The sequence below is a fragment of the Platalea leucorodia genome (genome assembly GCF_965183815.1).
Source record: "Platalea leucorodia genome assembly, chromosome: 4".
Lineage (NCBI taxonomy): Eukaryota > Metazoa > Chordata > Aves > Pelecaniformes > Threskiornithidae > Platalea > Platalea leucorodia.
Window position 1 is genome coordinate 112,194,724 of NC_138826.1, and position 20,918 is coordinate 112,215,641.

Consider the following 20,918-nt stretch of genomic DNA (forward strand, 5'->3'; position numbering starts at 1 on the left):
TTCAGTGTATGGATGACAGTGCATAGTTTCCAAAGGCAGTAATTTGAGGCTTTTCTCCTGCTAAATAGCACCCCTGCCAGTGTTTAGTGTTGCTCAGTGGAATTATCATCAGATTTAATCTTAATCAAAGGTCTCTTAAACAACGGACCTGAATAGTTTTTGGATAGTTTTCACTCTCCTGTATTTTGGTAAATCTCTGAACAATACAGAGACACTTGAGCTTTTTTTTTTTTTTTTTTTTTGACTTTGGAAATGATCACAGTGTTGCTTTGCACTCTTAATTCTGCTGTGAGGAAGGTGAAGTTATTATCAGTGTTGGAAATAGAAATGTAGAAATACAAGCTTAAATTCTTCAGTATTCAGTAGTAGGGGCTTGACCTGCTTGCCTCTGCTTGTCTTTGGTTAATATTTTTTCTGTATCACATTTAATTAACTGTGTGGCACTTAAATGACAGTACTGTAACAGATACCCTGTGTTAAAACAATATTACTAGCTACACCATAGCTGAATAAAGCTGTACTGTAACTAACCTTGGAATTACTGGATCAATCACTGGTAACCCACGCCAGGTTAGATACTGCCAGCAGTGCTTCCAGTTCCTTTTTTTCCATTCTTCTTATTCAGAGGATAGCGCCAAAGGGAGCTAAGCAAAGCATTGCTAAGCAATCAAAGGAAATCAATCCTCTCCTTTACCCTCTGTTCTCTCTTATGCAGTAAGGGTGCCAATTATTTAATGTTAAATGAAATGAATTAGCAGACTGAACTTAAAGATGAACCTGCCCAGTAAAATGATGCCTCATCATGGATAAAAAAACCCCTATAGTACAGTTAAAGATAATAATTATTTTTTAAAATCTTCTTTCTCTAGAATCCTACTCAAGTGGGAACTGCTCTTCAGGTTTTCCATAACCTTGGGACTTTGAAGGATACCATTGCTAATGTGGTGGATGGATACTGCTCAGTCCTGGAGGAGAACATAAAAAATGCTTTGGATATCAAAGTCTTGACCCAACCATCTCAAAATGTTACAAGAGGTATGATACTTGTTTTACAGAGAATGATAACTGATTTTTTTGACAGAAGTACAGTATGTTGTCAAATGGAAGAAACTCTCACATCCAAGCCTGTTATAGGAATATTTCCCTGCTTGCTTTAACCAGTAGAGGATGGGCGTAAGCATGTCTCAGAAATCATCTAATACAAAGCCAAAATTGGGTCTGTCTGTTGTTACTGGGATCAGTAGTTGCCCTTTGTTCCACCCCTCCTCTTTTTCCTGACTTGCCCAGAAACTTGTCTTCATTAGTTTACAACTTAGCAGCATTTTCTTAGCAGTTTGTCATGAAAAGATGAATCCAAATTCTGCTTTCTTTGTGTTAGTGGGAGGATCATTGGTAGAAATTATTTGCAAGGAATGGAACAAGCCTGAAACTACATTGTGATGCTTTTGTCAATGGAAATCATAGAATCATAGAATCATAGAATTGTTAAGGTTGGAAAAGACCCTTAACATCATCAAGCCCAACCGTTAACGTTTCACTGCCAAGTCCACCACTAAACCATGTCTGCAAGCACCACGTCTACCCTTCTTTTAAATACCTCCAGGGATGGAGACTCAACCACTTCCCTGGGCAGCCTCTTCCAATGCTTGACCACCCTTTCGGTGAAGAAGTTTTTCGTAATATCCAACCTAAACTTCCCCTGGCGCAGCTTGAGGCTGTTTCCTCTCATCCTATCGCTTGTTACTAGGGAGAAGAGACCGACCCCCACCTGGCTACAACCTCCTTTCAGGTAGTTGTAGAGAGCAATAAGGTCTCCCCTCAGCCTCCTCTTCTCCAGGCTAAACAACCCCAGTTCCCTCAGCCTCTCCTTGTAAGACTTGTGCTCTAGACCCTTCACCAGCTTTATTGCCCTTCTCTGGACACGCTCCAGCACCTCGGTGTCCTTCTTGTAGTGAGGGGCCCAAAACTGAACACAGTACTCGAGGTGCGGCCTCACCAGTACTGAGTACAGGGGCACTATCACCTCCCTGGTCCTGCTGGCCACACTATTCCTGACACAAGCCAGGATGCCATTGGCCTTCTTGGCCACCTGGGCACACTGCTGGCTCATGTTCAGGCGGCTGTCGACCAACACCCCGAGGTCCTTTTCCGCCAGGCAGCTCTCCAGCCACTCTTCCCCAATCCTGTAGCGTTGCATGGGGTCGTTGTGACCCAAGTGCAGGACCTGGCACTGAGCCTTGATGAATCTCATACAGTTGGCCCTGGCCCAACAATCCAGCCTGTCCAGGTCCCTCTGTAGGGCCTTCCTACCCTCCAGCAGATCAACACTTCCACCCAACTTGGTGTCATCTGCAAATCGTTTCAAAGCAGTATATTCAATATGAAGGAATGTTGCACTATTAAATATTTAGTTCTGACATGTTAGCCCAGATGCCAAAGAATACTGAGGAATTAGGCAGACAGGCAAATTTGAACTTTGGCAATATGAACGTTTAAAACTTTTTAAAAAAAACTGCTGCAACAAGTTGGGGGTCCAGAACCATAATCACTAGCATGATAAAGAAATACAGCCCCTCTCAAGGAAAGTGATGGTTTAGAAGCTGCATGCCCTTCAGTTAGAATATCACTTTTTTTAGCAGTTTGCCTATGCATTTAAGTCCTGAGCTGGTAATACCTGTATTTTTCACAGCTACTGTCTCTGCCATTTGGCTTTTCTATTACATCCTGCAACACTGCTCCTTGGCATTACCTTGGTGTTTCTGTGGAGATCTGAATTAGTAAAGCAGGTAAAAGTGACGAACATTGAAGTATCCCCACAGAACTTCAGAGTTTAGTTGACTTCTTAGTTGAGACAACTGAGGCCATTCACAAAGCTCTGTTTTGAAGCTATTTTAGGCTACTTTCATTTTTTAAAAAAAAAAAAAAACTTATGTCAGAGTGCATAGAGATCTATATTTCTAATATTTAAATTTTCACATGTGAAAGCTGAAATGTGCTGCTGTGTGTTTTTGAAAACCATGTAGGTGGCCCTGGTAGAGCTGCTATGCCGACACCTGGGAACACAGCAGCTTTTCGAGCAGCCCTCTGGACAAACATGGAGAAACTCATGGATCAGATCTGTGCTGCTTGCGGGCAGGTACTCAGCAGCTAATTCCTGTTTGTCTAGTCATGCAATTTTGCATATAAGATACTAGATGTCACTTTTCCTCTCAATAAATTCTTTCTTACAGGTGCAGCATTTGCAGAAAGTATTGACAAAGAAAAGAGATCCTGTGTCACATGTCTGCTTCATAGAGGAAATAGTTAAGGTAAAGTTTTAATTTAGCTGAATATGTTTTAGTAATTCTGTTAAGGAAAACGTGATGAGGGAATGCTTTTGTTTACAATTTTACAGTTCCATAAAAATTTTGTAATTAAATTAATGGGAAAGTCTTGAAAGTCAAACTAACATTGAAAGCTATATTTATGGTCTGTGGGTTACATCTGTAGGGTATAAACATGTTCCTATTATGATAATTTATTTTGTTTTCTTTAAAGGGAGCTGATAAGGCATCACTGTCAGTTTTTATTACTGATCATTAATGTCATTCCATAACATACCACGTGATTTGAGTAATTGATTAAGTCTGTTAGTTTGCATAGGAAAATGTGTCTTCATCTAACACCTTCAGCCATCTGTTTCTCTACTTCTTGGCAATTTCTTCCTTGAAAAGTAATCATGGCTGTTCTTTTGAATACCTATTATTTTCCATTCAATTGCATTGTTTTCTATTCATATTTGGAATAATTTGATTAATCGTCTCCAGTGTTAGGAACAGAATTACTGAAGCTATCTTATCTGCCTTAGTAGATGAGAAGAAACAAAAACAAAAGATGTGTTTATGCAGACATCTCCTTTTCCAAGTATATGGCTGGATTTTTAATTTACATGAATTTAATTTTTGAACTATGTTGGGGAAACTCTTCATATGCAAATGTGGTCTTCTCAACAGTGAAAGCAAATAATGAAGGTTAAATACAGCATTTAAGTTTATCTGTCTGTTAAGCCCATCTCCAAAAGACGTTGCACAGAACATCACTTTTCTATGAGGCACTTCAAGCTTCAAGAGAGGCTTGTAAAAAAAAAAAACCAAAACACCTCAAAAAGTTTATAAACTTTTGGCGTATTTTCTTCATTAAAAAGTTTGATCTGGCAAAAAATACCTGTTGCTGCCTGGGTGGAGCCCTTCAGTAGATCAACATGTTTAAGGAGAAACACAGAAACCTAGAGACAGAAGGAGGAACTCTGGAAGGCTCAGGAAGAGTTTGGATAGAAAAGGGGCTTAGATAAATGAGCTTTTGGTGTTCATGGGTGGCTCCCACCCTGAACCTGTGCTTCTCACTTTCACTCTTCCCTTTTGTAGAACAGCGCTTGAAAAGGGGATAGGAGTTTTTCCAGTTGTTGAGGATGATAATAGAGGGAAGCCAAAGGAAATCTTCTGTCATCCTGGAGAATAAATGAATGGGGAAAATGAATCTCAGTAGAAGTTAGATGCAGAGTAAGGAAAACCTCATTAGAAAATAAAATAAAAGGTTTTTGGATTGTCATATGCTAAGCATGTTCTATCTTCTCTCTGATTACCCTTCCTTCCCTTTGACTTCATACTGCAGGATTGCATCTAAGTGATAAATTGTATTTCTCAAATAAAATCCACCTATTTGTTTCTCCACAGTTATCACTCTTCCAATTAGTTTGCTCTTCATCAGGTGTTTTGGTGTAGTATAACACCAGGCTGGATAGTTGTCATCCTCAGCGAGGCAGCTAAGGAGTACATCCTTGTTTGATGCTACCAGAACACTCTCAGCATGACACAGTACTGCTGATAGCACTGATGCTTTACTTTCTTCTTGCCCGAGATGGTTCAATGTAGCACAGTGTTTTTCTTGGCCCTTCTCACAGTTACACCATTTGTTCTGGTGTCTCTTGAAAAAGGTATGGTACCAGCCTGCAGATGGGTGAAGTCACACCAAACAGTAGAACTGTTGTTTAGACAAAACCAGACAAGTACTACATGCTGCTGAAATTCAAGAGTGTACGTACAGATGGCTGTATGGGAGAGTATGAATTGTTGGGTACATTGGAAGTAGATATAAGTAAGAAATTGGTATTTTGCCATTTACTAATGAAGATTCCATCTCTTATTAATCCAAACTGAAACAACATGATTTCCTCAACAAGTGTTCTGGAGAGGACGAAAAGTTGGATTTTCTTTATTGTATTCGATTTCATTAATAAACTGAGCAAATGAACAAAACAAACTAAAGGTACTAACATTATACCCATTCGCTAGGGCAGCATGCCCACGCCAGGAGATAGGAAAACGAATCATCCACTCTACAGTCTGTGCACTAATTACTGTTACTGATGTCAACATTATTATTACAGTCATCTTCTGCAGCAGCTGCAGTACCACTTTGCCTGTCCATCTGCTTCCTTGTTTTGATTACTGCAGTGTAAGTATCATCCTAGGAAGCATAAGAGAGGAGGAGACCCAGCCTTTTTAAAGCACAAGTCCTTTAATAGCAAGGAAGCTACTTGCCTTTTTTTTTTTTTTTTTTTTTTTTAAATCATTCTCTTTTTTTCCATTGGGGATTTTTTTGTGTCTTTCTCTTTACAGATAGCACAGCCTGCATTTTTTCTAATTTTGTATTATGATCTCAAACATGTGCTTTCCGGCCTTCTAATTACCTCTTACTGTAATAATATTTAGTAGTGTTGTATCATGTTGTATCCAAAAATGTAGTTTTAAAAACACTAACTAATTAATTAAAGGATTCACAAAACCTCTCTGTTTAAAAAAAAAAAAAAAAAAGGAAACAAACCAAAAATCTTGACAGGTGAAGAAACTGAGGCACATAACTTATAAAATTTATAAATACTGGAGTTCAGTAGGAGGGCAATGACAACACCCACATCTTTTCTACACTATGGTTTCTCTTACAAAATTCACTTCCAAATTTTTCCACCGTTCGATGTGGCCAAGAGTTGAGTGACATACCCAGGCTTACATGAGTATCATGGAAGAATCTGGAGATTAAATTTACACTGTACTTTCTTCCACTCTGTCCCTTTGCATATCTAGCTTTTGATATTTTTCCTTTGCCACAATACCAAATGAATGCAATTTTGAAAAGAAATCATGCACTCATAGTGCATTGTAAAAACTGTTACATTTCATACTACTAATGAACTATAGATTCATTATTAATCTGTAAATACTAAAATTACAGATTTAATTTCCTAAAAAGATCTATGAGCTATTTAAAGGAGAAATACATTTCTTTTAAGACTAAGTGGACATTTTTGGGGTTTTGTCTAGGAAAAAAAGGCCTTTAATGACTAGATTTTAGTTGAGGAGCAAGGCTAGAAGAATTTAGAATTCCTTAAGTTCTGATTTCTAGTTTAGGGGAAAATGAATTCGATTTAATTTTATACATTTTTTAAAAGGTAGGGTTATTGTTTTCATAATATTGAGGGTAAAAATTAAAAATACAAATAAGATTTAAATAATGTAAAATTGATATTTTTGTTCACCTAATGACTGGTTATTTATATCACTTCTTTCAATTGCTTTATTTACCTTAAGAGAGCTAATAGGTTACTCCAGTTTATTCTGCTTCTCTCTTTCAATGTCTAGTGACTAATCCTGCCTCAGCTGTTGTAATACCTAAACTACAGTTGACTTCAGTGTAAGTCGCAGCAGAACATATCTTTCTGTGACAGCCACTTTCCTAATTAGAGATAAGAATCCCTCTAAGCCCCTTGTAAGAGAGTTGAAAATGATCTCTGATCCTCATCTATTTTGGGTCCTTCACTCCTACATAGGCATCAGCGAACAGTTCTGCAAAGTGAGAAGCAACCTTAAAAGCAGCAAATCATTTTGTAGGGGGGCTTTGGGGTGGTCAATGGAAAGGGTGAGCTGGGGTCTCTCCGCTGGGCAGAAGGGTACTCCCTGTGAGAGGACAGATCTGCCCTTGATCGCTCTTGATCTGCTGATGTCCCGCTTCTTAGCAGCTAAGGCACACCGCAAACCCTGTCATTTACGTAAGCCTCTGGTTAAAAAAGTGAGTTGAGAGTTGTAGGGAGTGTTATTATGTACTTTGTGGAGGGCTCTTATCGTTGCCTCTCCTGATGAACGTTTGGTGAGTAAGCAGGCTATTTTCCTGAGTTGTCAACACTGGCAATGTGAGGTGTTAACAATACAGAAGGAAATGTCCTCATCATTACATAAGATAAAGAAAATAAATGGAAAATATGAATGTTTATTGCCCAAAGTGTACTTACATTTCACCTTCTTATTTCTCCTCCCTATCCAAACTTTTTAAAAAATGTTGCTGCTTTGAAATTATTCACATCTAACATCACATATTCACATTCCGTTGACCCAATTAGGAAATAATCCCAAGTGGAAAAAATTGAAAAAGAATCTAATTACTGCTTTATGTGAGCTCAGAAAATAATCTGGTTTTCAGTTATTATTACAAGTATGTGATTTATTTTCCAGTATTTTTTTGTAGAAGCAGAATTGCACTACTTGCACATCATTTCTACTGTGGTTTCTGTTTATTTTACTTAAGCAATAAGAAGGTACTTTGTGGAGATCTAAACACAGGTGAATGAGCAGGTTTTTGATCCCCAAAATACCAAAGATGCTCTTTATTTCAAACCTACAAATTGTCCTACTGAGTTCAGTTGCAAGATTTTTGAGGCCTCTTAAGAAAACAAAAAGGTCTTACCAGTTAAAAGTCCTGATTCTAGTTTCGGATGGATCAGTGTGTCCAGACAGCCATGCTAAAAGTAATTTGGTTCTAATTCAAATGGGAGGCTCAGAGCCTGTGCAATGGTTTTCCAATGACACTGCATTTTCTCTAGAACTTTAATTCTGTTTCTCTGACAGAAATGTGCAGCCATAAATAAAAGGGATGGTGTGGAGGTTGTGTGGGTTAGTAGGTTATAATGGCCTTTGTTCTTTTTCACTTCTGCTTTGGTGGGGTTTGTGCAAATTGCAGTTCAGTGGTGACTGAAAATTATTGAGTCAGTTGGTTTTCAGTCAGCTTACTATTAGAAAAGAAATGCATTTACCAGAAGTGCCGCCTTTTATCATCGTTCGTGTCAATCTTACCTGAACAGCTACGGGCTGAGTGGATGTGGTAACGAACCACCCTTTCATCCTTGGATGGAGCCTGTAGTAGTCAAGGTGAAAGCGTAGTTCGCATTACTGCTGTACATACTAAATCAGTTCTCTGGATAGAAGAAAGCTGTCAGGTCCCTTGGGTAGTTACTGGCTTTTGGAAACACTAAGTTCATTTACTTCCAGTTGATGCATATCTTGCAGGAATATGGGAGGATTAATTAATGTTTTAAGTAGTTTTGAAGATACAGGACACTGTTTGAGCCCTAAGTATTTTTGTTCCTTACAAATTAGTTTTCCTGAGGAATCACTTAAGAATTCTAATATTCTAATAGGGAAAATGCACAGTCTTAACTTTATTTTCTCGTTAAGAAGGTTGTATTTAAAAAAAAAAAACAGGTTATGTTTCTTTTGTCAGTTGCATAAAGAGACCTTTTTAAAATGTTCACTACTGCTGGAAGTCTAGAAACTATTACACCTTGGGTATAAACTGATCAACTCAGTGTAATGAAATTGTATGCCCTGCAGTAAAACAAAAAAATCAAGGTCATTTTTAAAATCATGGTGTCATTTATTGACATCTGTTCACCTGCAATGTATAATGTAGACAACGTTAGAAATTTAAATGCACTATTCTTTTAAGAAATTTAAACTGAACTACTTTGAGAAGATAGAAAAGGTTTCTTGAAAACACACTCAGAATTTGTCTATTTCTTTACTGATTAATTGCACTACTGAGGACGATGGCTTTTTGTTCAGTCTAACATTTGGCAATTTTGTTGCTATAGAAATAGTGCAAATAGATTTCCTTATTTCTGTCCCATAAGATCTTGCCTTACAAAATCGTTAAATCATTTGCATTGTTGCTTTATTGGTGGAAAAATATTTAAGCTGTCCTTTAAATGTCTTCTGTTTTTAGAGCAACATTCGCAAGTCCTGTATTTCTTTATGGCAGAGCCTTTGATTACAGATAGAAAGCACTGTACGTATTAGTATGCAAAGCCTGATTTCAGGAGCCTGCAGCAACTAGCTGCATAGTAATATTCACTATATTGTTTTACATTTCAAAGAGGCTTCACAATAAAGATGGTTTTCAAAATTTCTACAGGGAAAAGTAAGTTGGAAGTGATTGTCATGAAGTGGGAGCCAGTTTAGAATCAGTGGGTCAGATTTATTATTTGAATGTTAGAATAGCTATTTTAGACACACACAAATATGATAATTCACAGATGGGAAATTATGCTCATTAAGTTCTAAATTTACAGTGTGGAGGAAATAGAGACATTTGTAAAAATAAATATATGTCTTTTCAGCATCTTCTTGCATTCTTGTCTAATACTGAATAAGGGGGTACTTTCATTCTCATTCCTTGAATTTAGATGTAATGTCAGATACTAAGAACAGAGCTCAAGAGATTTCATTTCAGTAATAGCAAAGTTAATTAGTAGTTTGGTATGTTTTTTAAAAATGAGGTAAGCTGTTCTGTTTTTATGTTTGAGGAGACTTTAAATCAGTTTTCCAGGCTACAGCATTAATATTGTTGTAGAGTAACAGTGAATACAGATCTTCAAATATTTCTGCTCTTATGGTACTGGTACTCAGCCCACTGTTGTTCAGTGGTTTATTAACTTACTAGTAGCTATTAGTGAAAATGGGTTATACTTTTTCAACTGTGAAATCAAGTCACTTTCATGTGAGTAAGTGAGAAGGGGTTTAGCACATGGATTCCATCAGCTGTAGTTTTTTCCATCAAAGATAATCTTGTAATCCTGCAAAGAGGCAGCATTAATCTAAATTTCAAATCTATACAGCTGAGTAATAATGTCACTTCACACTATTAACAAGTCTGAATACATGCTATAATACAATGCACTAAAGATATAAAGATCACTGAAAAAAAGAATTTTTAAAAGGCAAGTATAGATTTTTTTTTTTTCCCCCTGTTCATGCCATACCAATGAAAGAATACTGATCTGAATCCTTTCCTTACCATCATTCATTGCATAGAAGATGGTTGAATCTGCAGTCTCTCTCAGTTGCACTGTATGCTATAACAGGCCTCTTTTTGAAGTTCTGAAACTCAGCTTTTTATGAACACAGGGTTGTTCATAAATGGCCCAGCTGAATGGCCAGGCCCAGAGGGTGGTGATCAGTGGTGCAAAGTCTAGCTAGATGCCAGTAACTAGTGGTCTACCCCAGGGGTCAATACGGGGTCCAGTCCTGTCTAACACCTTCAGTAATGATCTGGATGCTGGGGTAGAGCGCACCCTCAGCAAGTTTGCTGATGACACAAAACTGGGAGGAGTGGCTGATGCTCCAGAGGGTCATGCTGCATCCAGAGGGACCTCAACAGCCTGGAGAAATGGGCCGACGGGAACCCCATGAAGTTCAACAAGGAGAAGTGCAAAGTCCTGCACCTGGGGAGGAATGACCCCAGGCACCAGCACATGCTGGGGGCCACCCAGCTGGAAAGCAGCTTGGCAGAAAAGGACTTAGGGGCCATGGGGGCCACCAAGTTGAACGTAAGCCAGCAGTGTGCTCTTGCAGCAAAGGCAGTGAATAGTGTCCTGGGCTGCATTAGGCAAAGTATTGCCAGCAGATTGAGGAGATGATCATTCCCTTTATTCACCACCAGTGAGGCCACACGTGGAGTACTGTGTTGAGTTCTGGGCTCCCCAGTACGAGAGAGATGTGGACACACTGGAGAGAGTCCAACAAAGGGTCACAAGGATAAAGGGACTGGAGCTTCTCTTCTATGAAGAAAGGCTGAGAGAGCTGGGACTGTTCATCCTGGAGAAGAGAAGGCTCAGGGAGATCTCATCGATGTATATAAGTACCTGAAGGGAGGGTGCAAAGAGAATGGAGCCAGGCTCTTTCCAGTGGTGCCCGGTGACAGGACCAGAGGCAATGGGCACAAACTGAAACACAGGAGGCTCCCTCTGAACACTATTTCACTGTGAGGGTGACTGAGCACTGGCACAGGTTGCTCAGGGAGGTTGTGGAGTCTCCATCCTTGGAGGTATACAAAAGCCGCCTGGACACAGTCCTGGGCAACCTGGTCTAGATGGCTCTGCTTAAGCAGGATGACCTCCAGAGGTCCCTTCCAACCTCAGCCATTCTGTTGACTTGCAGCTTAAAATCTTTGCCTAAAAGGCCAGTCAGCTGCTTTGAATTTGGCATCTACTAAATGTAGACATTTTCTGTCCTAGACTAGCAAAAGTGTTAAATATTAAAAAATATTAAATTTTCACACTTATTATGCTTGTATTATTGGGGAGAGACTCAATTTTATTAATTTACAACAGAAAGATTTACTTAAGAGACCCTTATCTTAAAATACAGTTTGCTAGTTCGTGTTCGCCTAGAATGCACAAGCCTGTGCTGGGTTTTGTTTTCTTGAGCTGGGACAGAGAGCAGGATGAACTAGCACTGTCCAAATGTCTCCTGGCACTGTCATCATGCAGTATTATCACACATTCTTAATTGTTTTATCTAAAACCTCTTCTGTTGTGGGGAAGTTGCACACTATTATTGTCTGTGCAGAGTATTGACAATAGTAACTTTATAGTAATAGTTGAAATAATTATACAAGGTGAACACATTTTTTGCTGATTGTTGATTATGGCCCCGATTCAGCAAAGCACTTAAGCACATTCTTAATTTCACATAAATAAGGTATATCATGGAAGTCAAACAGACTGCCTGCATCTGTTATTCTAATAAGGGTAAACTTTGTTGAATTGTGGCTTACACTAATGATCTTTGTCCAGTTCATGTACACAATAAAGTGAGCCCTACTGTTGAGAAAATTCATTGCCATTTGTGGTATAGCCCGACGGACATATTTTGTCTGATTTATGTGTGTAATTTCCATGAGCAAGTAATTCCTGTGTGAATAGTATGTGTGACTGAGTGCCGAATTTTTAAACAGTATGAAAAAGGGTAAAATTGTAGTGGATGGGCCAGAGTGGAATCTGATCACTGTGTTTTTCTATTTCACTCACACAGATGCAGGTGGATTCCGTAGGAATAACATTTTCAAAAGTAGCTAAGTGCTTATAGTCCATATGTCTTTCAAAAGCATTTTTCTGTTCCCCTGGTTCTGGCCAGCTGTCCAGCCGGTCAGAACGGCAGAGGGTTGCCCTAGTTTATGTTACTGGGCAGTTGTTCAGTTCGTTTCTGAAAGCAAAGAATGACAAGAGGAAGACAGATCTAAGCTGTCTTGCACTGCCCAAGGAGTTGCATAGGGGCTACTAAATTTTTTGAGTGGCTGCTCAGATGTATCAGTTCTGGGGAATAAAGTTGTCACTGAGCACAGGAACAGCAGCGACAGTATTTTTAATTCCCAGTTTGGTTGGTAGATGATTAGTTTATGTAAGTGTAGTTTAGGTATAGGAGCATTTTCACAGCAGATTTTTATGAAAAAATAGCCAGTTCTGATTTTAACCTCCCAACCATTTCATAGTGGTGCAAATTATGATTTATGTGCAGATTTTCTCTGCTGTGAGATCAGAATCAAGCTGCGAACAGATAGGACCATCAATTCAAAAATGCTGAGTTAAATGGATCTGCTTTTTGGGGAAAATCCTGTTTTGCCACTATAGTTTTACAGTTGCTTGCAATTAATGTTCATAGATTTAATTCAGTTATATTCCATGATGGAGAAGATATGTATATGTCAACCTGAATCTTGCCTGTCCTCAGTTTTTGATACCATCAATTGCAGTTAAGGTTCTTTTGTTGAAGAAAGAACATATTGCATGAAAAGAGGAAATGGCATTCTATTATACGGTAAAGTGTAGTAATTTCCTTCTGAGAGACTTTAAATTATGTATGAATGTTTAATGTAGGATTTCTATATATGCAATATGCACCTGAAACACTTTTGCCCCAGATAACAGCACCAGACCTCTTAACTTCCAAAGGTTTATGTGTTCTCAGCGTTATTAAACACATACACCGATGGGGGGGAAATAAGACAGAATGGTGACCTTTTTCCAGTGTTGTCGGTTATGGAATAGGAAGCTGTTGGAAAATGATTGCCACAGAGCTGAAAAGATAATCGGATGCAGTTCATTACTCATCTTGTCAGCTGCTCCTGCTACAAGGGATTGTATCACAAGATGTTAATCTGCTTGTGACTACATTTCAAAGCAAGCATTTTTATTTTGGAGGGGGTGTAAGTAATTTAACATCTTTCAATTTTATTACATTTTCAGAAGCAAGAGAAATGGAAAATTCCCAATTTAAAGTCTCAGAATATTAATTGATAAAAATATTAGTACATCCTTGTGGGTTCTGTTACAAAAATATGACGATATGCTGCAAAAAGCTATTTAATTGCAGAAGTTGTTCTTTTTAGGCTAATGATGAGGTAGTGTATTCCTTGAATGGTGGAAGTCAGTCTGCTAGCACACTTTAGTGTGTTCTGCAAGACAACAAGTATAGACACAAGAAAGATTTGCACCAAAAAGAATCCCTTCTACACATTGAGTCACTGATGTGGATGTACCCAATGCTCCCATACGTTGTCTACCGGTGAGGATATTTGGTGTAAGTGTAGAGGAGGACCAAATTCATTACTTACACTCCACAGATGGGAAGATGACAAGAATGCAATTTTAGCTAGATGACATTTTCTGAAAGTGAAAGGCCCAAAAGAGCAGTTACTTTCTGATACTGTGGGATGTTGCTCACAGTGTTATATGAAGCATAGAAGAAAGCTTATAAACTTTCCATTACAGTAAGATTTGCTGTGTATATTTCAGGCAAGCAGTACTGCCCTTTCCTCTTCCACCTTCATCCTGCCTATCTTCTTAAGTCCTTGAAGAAGTTGTCCAGCACAAGAAGAGGGACATTCCTTTAATTTCCTGCTAAGCTGGAAAAAAACCACTCCTTTTGCTACCCTTTTTTATGTCATTTTCTAGTATTGATTATTGCCAAATGGAATTGCACATTATGTTTTAAATAGTTAAATTAAAATTTCCATTGTGGTCTACAGGCACAGATGTAATCTCTATTAGAATACATTATTTAAAAAACAAGCAGTGAGATACTTAAAAGTACTTAAAAAAATAATATTTTGAGTTAACATGTAAGCAAAAGAAATTACAGGTTTAAACAAAATAAATAAATGGTTTCTGGATGCTCATAGTTGCATATGGCACTTTTTACTCCAGCAGGAGTATGTAATGATAATGCCTTGCTGTATTCCAATTTTGGTAGTTACAGTCCACCCACTTAAATACCCCCTGGTGTATGCGTAGGCAACAGTATTCTCTAGTTGCTGCCACAAACTCTTACATGGTCTTTTGTGTGCTATTAATCGGCAGCTATATTTCACCTCCAGAGTGACTGCATTTCAACACTGGACAAAGTGAAATATCCTGTCTTACATTATAGAAGCAACCAGTAGATAGTGGTTTTAGTTGGTCCAAAACTGGGGCATTAATCATTTTCTCCCCTAAACATTTTTGACTGGGTAGTCAATCAGTATGAAATGTTATTTGAATTTTCCATGTAGCTTTTCCCCTCTGTTTCTCCTCATGCATAGTACAGTTGGTTAGCTGAGACGTGAGGCCTTCTTCACTACAAAATTCTGATGCAGATAATGAACACCATTTGCCCAGGTCAGAAGACACAAGCTAGTGGGCAGAGGCTTCATTGGTACCGCTGTGGCTACTATGCAAATGTTTACATGAGTACATATGTATATATGTCTGACTTTATATGTGTGTATATATATAGGTACATAAAAAAGTTACATATTTTCACAAAAACATTAAATGTCGTCACATGTATGTTACTGTTATTTGTCACCATGTTGAATCTGACAGTTAAGATAGAAATGTCAATGTGAAGGGACTACATGCCAGTTTGTTTTCAAGATGCTTTAATGATTGCATTTTCTGCTGAGGCTATGACAGAGGTGTAGATGGTGATTACAGTAATGAAAAAAAAGTTGTTTGAAAGTGCTCTGTAAGTATTTTTCCACCTCCATTAGATTATTTAGAAATTGAATTGAGTTCCCATGCTGAATAGGCAAACATTGTTACAGGTTGGGATAGAGAATATGAAAGCTAATTAATTTACTCTATAGTTGATGTGAAAGGCCATTTGTTTTATAGTAATTTTCATTTTTTAAATGTGAAACTGAAATGAAGAACTGAGTAATGTCACGTTCATGCTATAGTAATAAATTTACAAAAAAACCAAAGATATTTTATGCAGTGCACCTTCTGAATCATCACCTGATATTATATATTTACTTTGCCCATTTATGGAAATCAAGTACAATTTTACAGAAAATACAAACATAGCTATAAAATAAGTTACTTCAGTTTGTAAATCCATCAGTGTCCTCAAGCAGTCAAAAATGAGATTCCATCATTTTTATTTTCGTATTCTATGTTAATTCTCATTCACTTTACAAGTATGAGTCCAACAGCATAAAAGATGTTCTCTCTCAATTCTTGACACATGACCCATAAATTTTATCTTTTAATATCTTTAGAGATAAGGGGTAGGGTTGGATGAATTCCTTATCTGATCTCAGAATTTGTGAAAGCATTCTATCTGATTTTTTTTTTTTTTTTTTTTTTTTAATTTTTAGACGTCTCAGTGTACCTTTGACTGATTTTCAGGTTTTATATCAATTCTTTAAGATGATAGTTTTGGAACTGAAACTTGAGCTTGAACTTGCAGTCTTTCAATGATCAGATGTTCATGTGGGATGCAGTGGTACCCTGTTAATGGATGACATTCTAAACACCTTCATTGCTTTGCATGTTAATGCCAATGCCAGTGAATAGAGTGCATTCTTTCTTCCTTTGTCATCTTAAGTAGTACTTCAGTTTGGAGTAGCTGGACTTTTATATTTGATAGCTCATCTCCTCCCTTTTGTGGTTCTGGGCAGCGCAGAAGTTGAACTGACACTTAAAAAGGGCTTGTGTTATTAACAAGAACTAGGGTTGTTTGGTTGGGGTTTTTTCATTTTTCTTATAGTGAAGTCACCGGCAGTGCCAAAAGGAAAGCTGAGAAAATGCATCCCTCTTTGACAGTGATTTCAGTGTTGAGCCTTTTGTTTAAACCCATCTTTAGCTGTGAATGTTGTGTTTTGATGTAAAACCTTGGATGTTTTGGAGTGAGTCAGGATAGAAACAGCCAAGTGCCGGCGTAAGATCCTTAGAATTGCTGACATTTGTCATTGCCGCTGGCTGTTTCACTTTTTCATTCTGAGCACTTTTTGCTCATTATCATTACTGTAGTGATTTGGTCAAACTGGTTAATTTATGCAGTAGGGTCAATACATTACATGTGTACCATGCAATGAAGAAAATGGTTCTGTCCAGGGTCAGCTTCCCCTTCCCATGAAAACACTGGACAGCCTTCCAAGCATCTAACTAGTGGGCAGGACAGGATGCCCATCGTCATCTCTTGTAATTTTTTCTACCTCAAACACACAGACAGGAAGAAAGCAAAAGAGAGAAAACGAAATGATGCTTTAATGCTTGAGTGTAAGTGCAAGATGTTGGGGGCAGTAAAGAAACGGCCTGCCATTTCTTGTATGTCCTTTTTGCAAGAATACGCTACCTTGTTTCCACTTCTGACAGCAAGCCCTGTTGACACAAGGTGGTGAAGAGTCAACCGTGAGGTTCACTGTATTTTCATGTTTTATGTTTTTAGAAATAGGAAACTGTTCCGTGTGAAGCAGAGCAGCATGCACCGGTTTTGGTCCCTGGCTGGTGTTTGCAAGCACGTTGTAATGGCAGTAACAATAATTGCTGTGATGTAGTCAGCATGAGAAACCCCACGGAATGAGGAGGTCACTGCAATGCAAAGAGATTTTCTAACACAGCTCCTGAGGTGCACTGCTTCGGTCTACACTCGTGCCCCTGGAGAGCTGGGAGCATTTCTCTCAGACTTGAAGGAAAATATTCCATTTGAGAGAAGACTGAAGCTTCTATTTTTGTTTTCTCCAATATTTTTTCTAGCTTTAAACTTCAGGAAAACTTCTCAGACTTAATTCGCTTAGTTTTTATTCTCAGTGATGGTAGAACAGTTTTGACTGGGCGCATTTGCATTGTTTAAGATTCTTTGAAAAGAGTATGTTTTGAATCTTCTATTTCTTTTGTCCCTTGCTATCAGGATGGCCAGTCTGATATTTTGTACAAATTTTGGACTGCAGTAACTCAGACACTTTCCTCTCAGTTTCAGTCAGCAACAGAGTGTAAGTATTCAGTATAAATGATTTGTAATGTGTTCTGTAGTTATTCTGAATCTCTCATTTCAATAAGCCCTTTCCTCATTATCTCCTCTAACTATAGCAGTGGTTCACTCAGTACGGGGTCTGTGAATTTAAAACTTCTTGAGTTTATAACCAAACAGGGTGATCCTCCTAAGCTATGGTTGAATTTTCAGAAAGAAATATTTTCTGCTTCGTTAAGTAGTCGTTATCTAATAACAAAAACGTATTTTTGCAACTGTAAGTGGAGGTAAAAATGTTTGGAATGGTACATTATACTTTCCAAAGTGAATGGGTTTGCCAAATTCAAAAATAGTAATTTGATTTTAAAGAACAGTTCTTACAGTCTTTTCTTGTTAAACACCGATTAATTGTAAAAATCTGGTTTTAGCCATTTTTGGATACCTTCATAAATAGGAGTTGAGTTTCTTCAAAATTGTGTCTTGTTTAAATATAGATAAATGGCTGGTGTTCTGACTGTACACAATGTTCTGTACATATGTAATACATAAATGGCAGATACAATCAAGGAATATTAAATAAAAATAATGTATAAACATAAGACAATACCATTACCAGTACATGCTAATGCAGCATGGAATTAGATCATAGGTGAGTTTGGTGCTTTCATAAACGTATCTTTCATGTTCGTATACAGTGTATAAAGTTAATCTTTCGCACATACAGATAAAGCGCATAAGATTTGCGTTTATCTTTGTGATCTCAGCTATTGCACTGGCCCTTCAAAATTTGGTCCTTCCAGGCTTTACAGCCTAATTTTGAGGAACTAGCTGTTTGATTCGTGTTCAGTGGTTGCTAAGTAACTAGATGATCCCAAAAGAAAATGTATTCATCTTGTGTTAAAATATATTAATTTTACTGTTTGCCTTATGCATTACTTTAACAGCAGTATGTACACACCCGGAATCTCATATGTTCAAACTGAACATGTGCTACCTGTTTTCAGCACTTGGTTTTAAGATTGTAAAATTGTGACATCAGTTAATGGGATCAATCAACATTTCAGAAGTAAGGGAACTCTTACATTTTGTCAGCAGTACTTTGTCTGACAGCTGTTCAAAAATACTTTATTACTTATGATTTTTAATCATGTTTTTTACATAGATGTTTAGAGGGAGCAGTTGGATTTTTTGAACTGTGAATGATGTTTTTACTTTGCTACGGCCGAGTTTTGGGGAAACAATGCTTACAGCGAATAGACTTTTTCATTTCAGTGATGCATCTATATGAGAATATTCATCTTTAACATATAAATTCTAAGTGATTGAATCCACTGACATCAGTCACAGACCTCTGGATCATATAGATCAGAGGAAGACTGGACAATATCAGAAAAATAGTGTAAAAATAGGAATTCATGGCAGTTTGCAGAGTTTGATAATAGATCATGGTCTGCTTTTGTGAGGTTGGGACAGTCATTATAAACATAGCTCTGTGACCTAAAATAACTCTGTGTTTGATAATAAATGTGAATCCTCCAGTATTCAAAATTAGAATATATTTGAGTTGAAAGGATAGGCTGGGTGAGATGGGGCAGATGTCTGGAACCTGAAAAACCTACAGATGAATGGACAGTGTTAATCTCCTAATGTAATGGGAAATCCATAAAGTACGAGTGATGTTAGATCAAGATTAACATCAGTTGATAAAACAGTTGTACATTTGTTTCATTTCCTGTTACTTGTGGCAAGCCTTTCAAGGCTGAAAAGAATGCTGATTTTTCTGCTGGCTTTGTCATTCCTTACTTGACAAGTTTAAGAGTTGCATTTTAGGTACCTTGTTTTAAGAAGTCTGTGTAAAAGCATATTTTTCCCTCATCAGATTTCTTAAGACTTTGGCTCACAGAAGTTTTAAGTGGGTATCTTCAAAGTTGCACAGCCACACACTTTTCCCCATCAAGCTGTTAGAAAATCTCTAGATTAGAGAGTTCTAATCACACTTTGGACTTAAATGAATGATAATAGTAATAATTAAGTTTGATACCAAAGTTTCACAACCATGATTAGTATCTGTATTGTACAAAATAAGTTTTCCATGTCCAATCTTCCAATTGTGGATTTTATGCTGGTGCTTTAAATATGTACCTTTGTCAACTGCATTGACTGTAATAGCTCATGCCACTTTGAAATTAATTATAAATATTACATTATTAATATTAAAGATAGGATAATGTATTTCACTCATTGATATAAATGCAAGGATACAGGTTGTTTACGTGAATCAAAAAATAAGTTTGAACTTGGCAATGCATATTGCTTACTGCTTTATTTTGCAGCCTCTATGTTTTTGAAACAAGCTTTTGAAGGAGAATACCCTAAATTACTGAGGCTTTATAATGACTTGTGGAAGCGCTTGCAACAGTACAGTCAAAATATTCAGAGGAATTTTAACACAAGTGGAACTTCTGATCTCTTTGCTGAACTACAACAAATGGAAGAAGATACACAGGACATATTCATGCAAAAAAACCAAGATTATGAGTATGTATTATGAACTGTAAGGCAATAAAATGTAAAGCTTTGCACCCAGCAAGAAAACAGAATCTTTTTAAGAACTTAGTGTTATTCAAATTGTCAGAGTGGGAAAATTTTAAAGGCTTTTTTTTCCTCATGCAGTTATTGCTTTAATAATATTATAGAGCTGTAGGATTTTCATTAGGTTATATAATTAACAGTATTGGATTGTCTTTCACAAAGTCCCTGACTTTGGAACTAGTTTTATCTTTTTGTCTCTTTGGGTAAAAAAAAAAAAAGCGGAATGATGAAAATTCAGTTTTGTGTGTGTTGCGATTGCAGCAGTAGCTTTCTCTTAATGATACTGCAATCATTGGAGTGTGGCAAATGCTCAGTTTGTTATGATTCACAGTTTTAATGTTTATACATCGTAGAATAAACATGATCTGAGTGGTAGATATCAGAAAGATCAAACTGAAACAGGCTCATCAAGTCTATTAGGAGTTCTAGACTTATGTAAGACAAAATGAATATTTTATGTGAGATTTGTATCGACTTAAATATGTTCCTGAGCAGTCAGTGGGAGACTTATCATTGACTTCAATGGAAGCAAAGTAAAGAGTTCACCAAACTTCTGACAATGAGGTAAAATGTTTGAGAGTGCTACTGCTTATTCATTTTCACAAATAGAAATACTAAAGACTGAAGCTTAATAAAGGTAAATTTAAGAAGGTTCTATTTGAAGCTTTCTATATGCATACGTATACCAGGAGGTACATTTTTTTTTTTTAATGTATCATTGAGTACAAGCTATCTGCTAATGAAACGTGAATATAAAAAGGTCTTTCATTGCAGTTCTGGGTATCTTACTGATATTTTGCAGATGTTTTTAGCACTGTTTGTCTCAAGAACAGCTTGAATTAGGGATTCCACGCAGGTCTTACAGAAAGTGCTGAGAACTGTATTGAACTATACAGAATGGCTCCGTGACTCAGTACATGGTTCGAGTGAAACGCAAGGTGTTATACA

The 20,918-nt window shown here is 37.4% G+C and overlaps 1 protein-coding gene across 1 annotated transcript in view; it reads left to right on the top strand.

Annotated features, from left to right (window-relative positions):
- Positions 1–20,918, top strand: part of COG5 (component of oligomeric golgi complex 5) — a 191,228-nt gene that overhangs the window by 123,149 nt on the left and 47,161 nt on the right. The window contains exons 8-12 of the mRNA XM_082308220.1: positions 870–1,035; positions 3,024–3,136; positions 3,231–3,308; positions 17,319–17,400; positions 19,712–19,916. Of these exons, the coding sequence (XP_082164346.1) occupies positions 870–1,035; positions 3,024–3,136; positions 3,231–3,308; positions 17,319–17,400; positions 19,712–19,916 (644 nt within the window). The remainder of the gene's footprint in view (positions 1–869; positions 1,036–3,023; positions 3,137–3,230; positions 3,309–17,318; positions 17,401–19,711; positions 19,917–20,918) is intronic.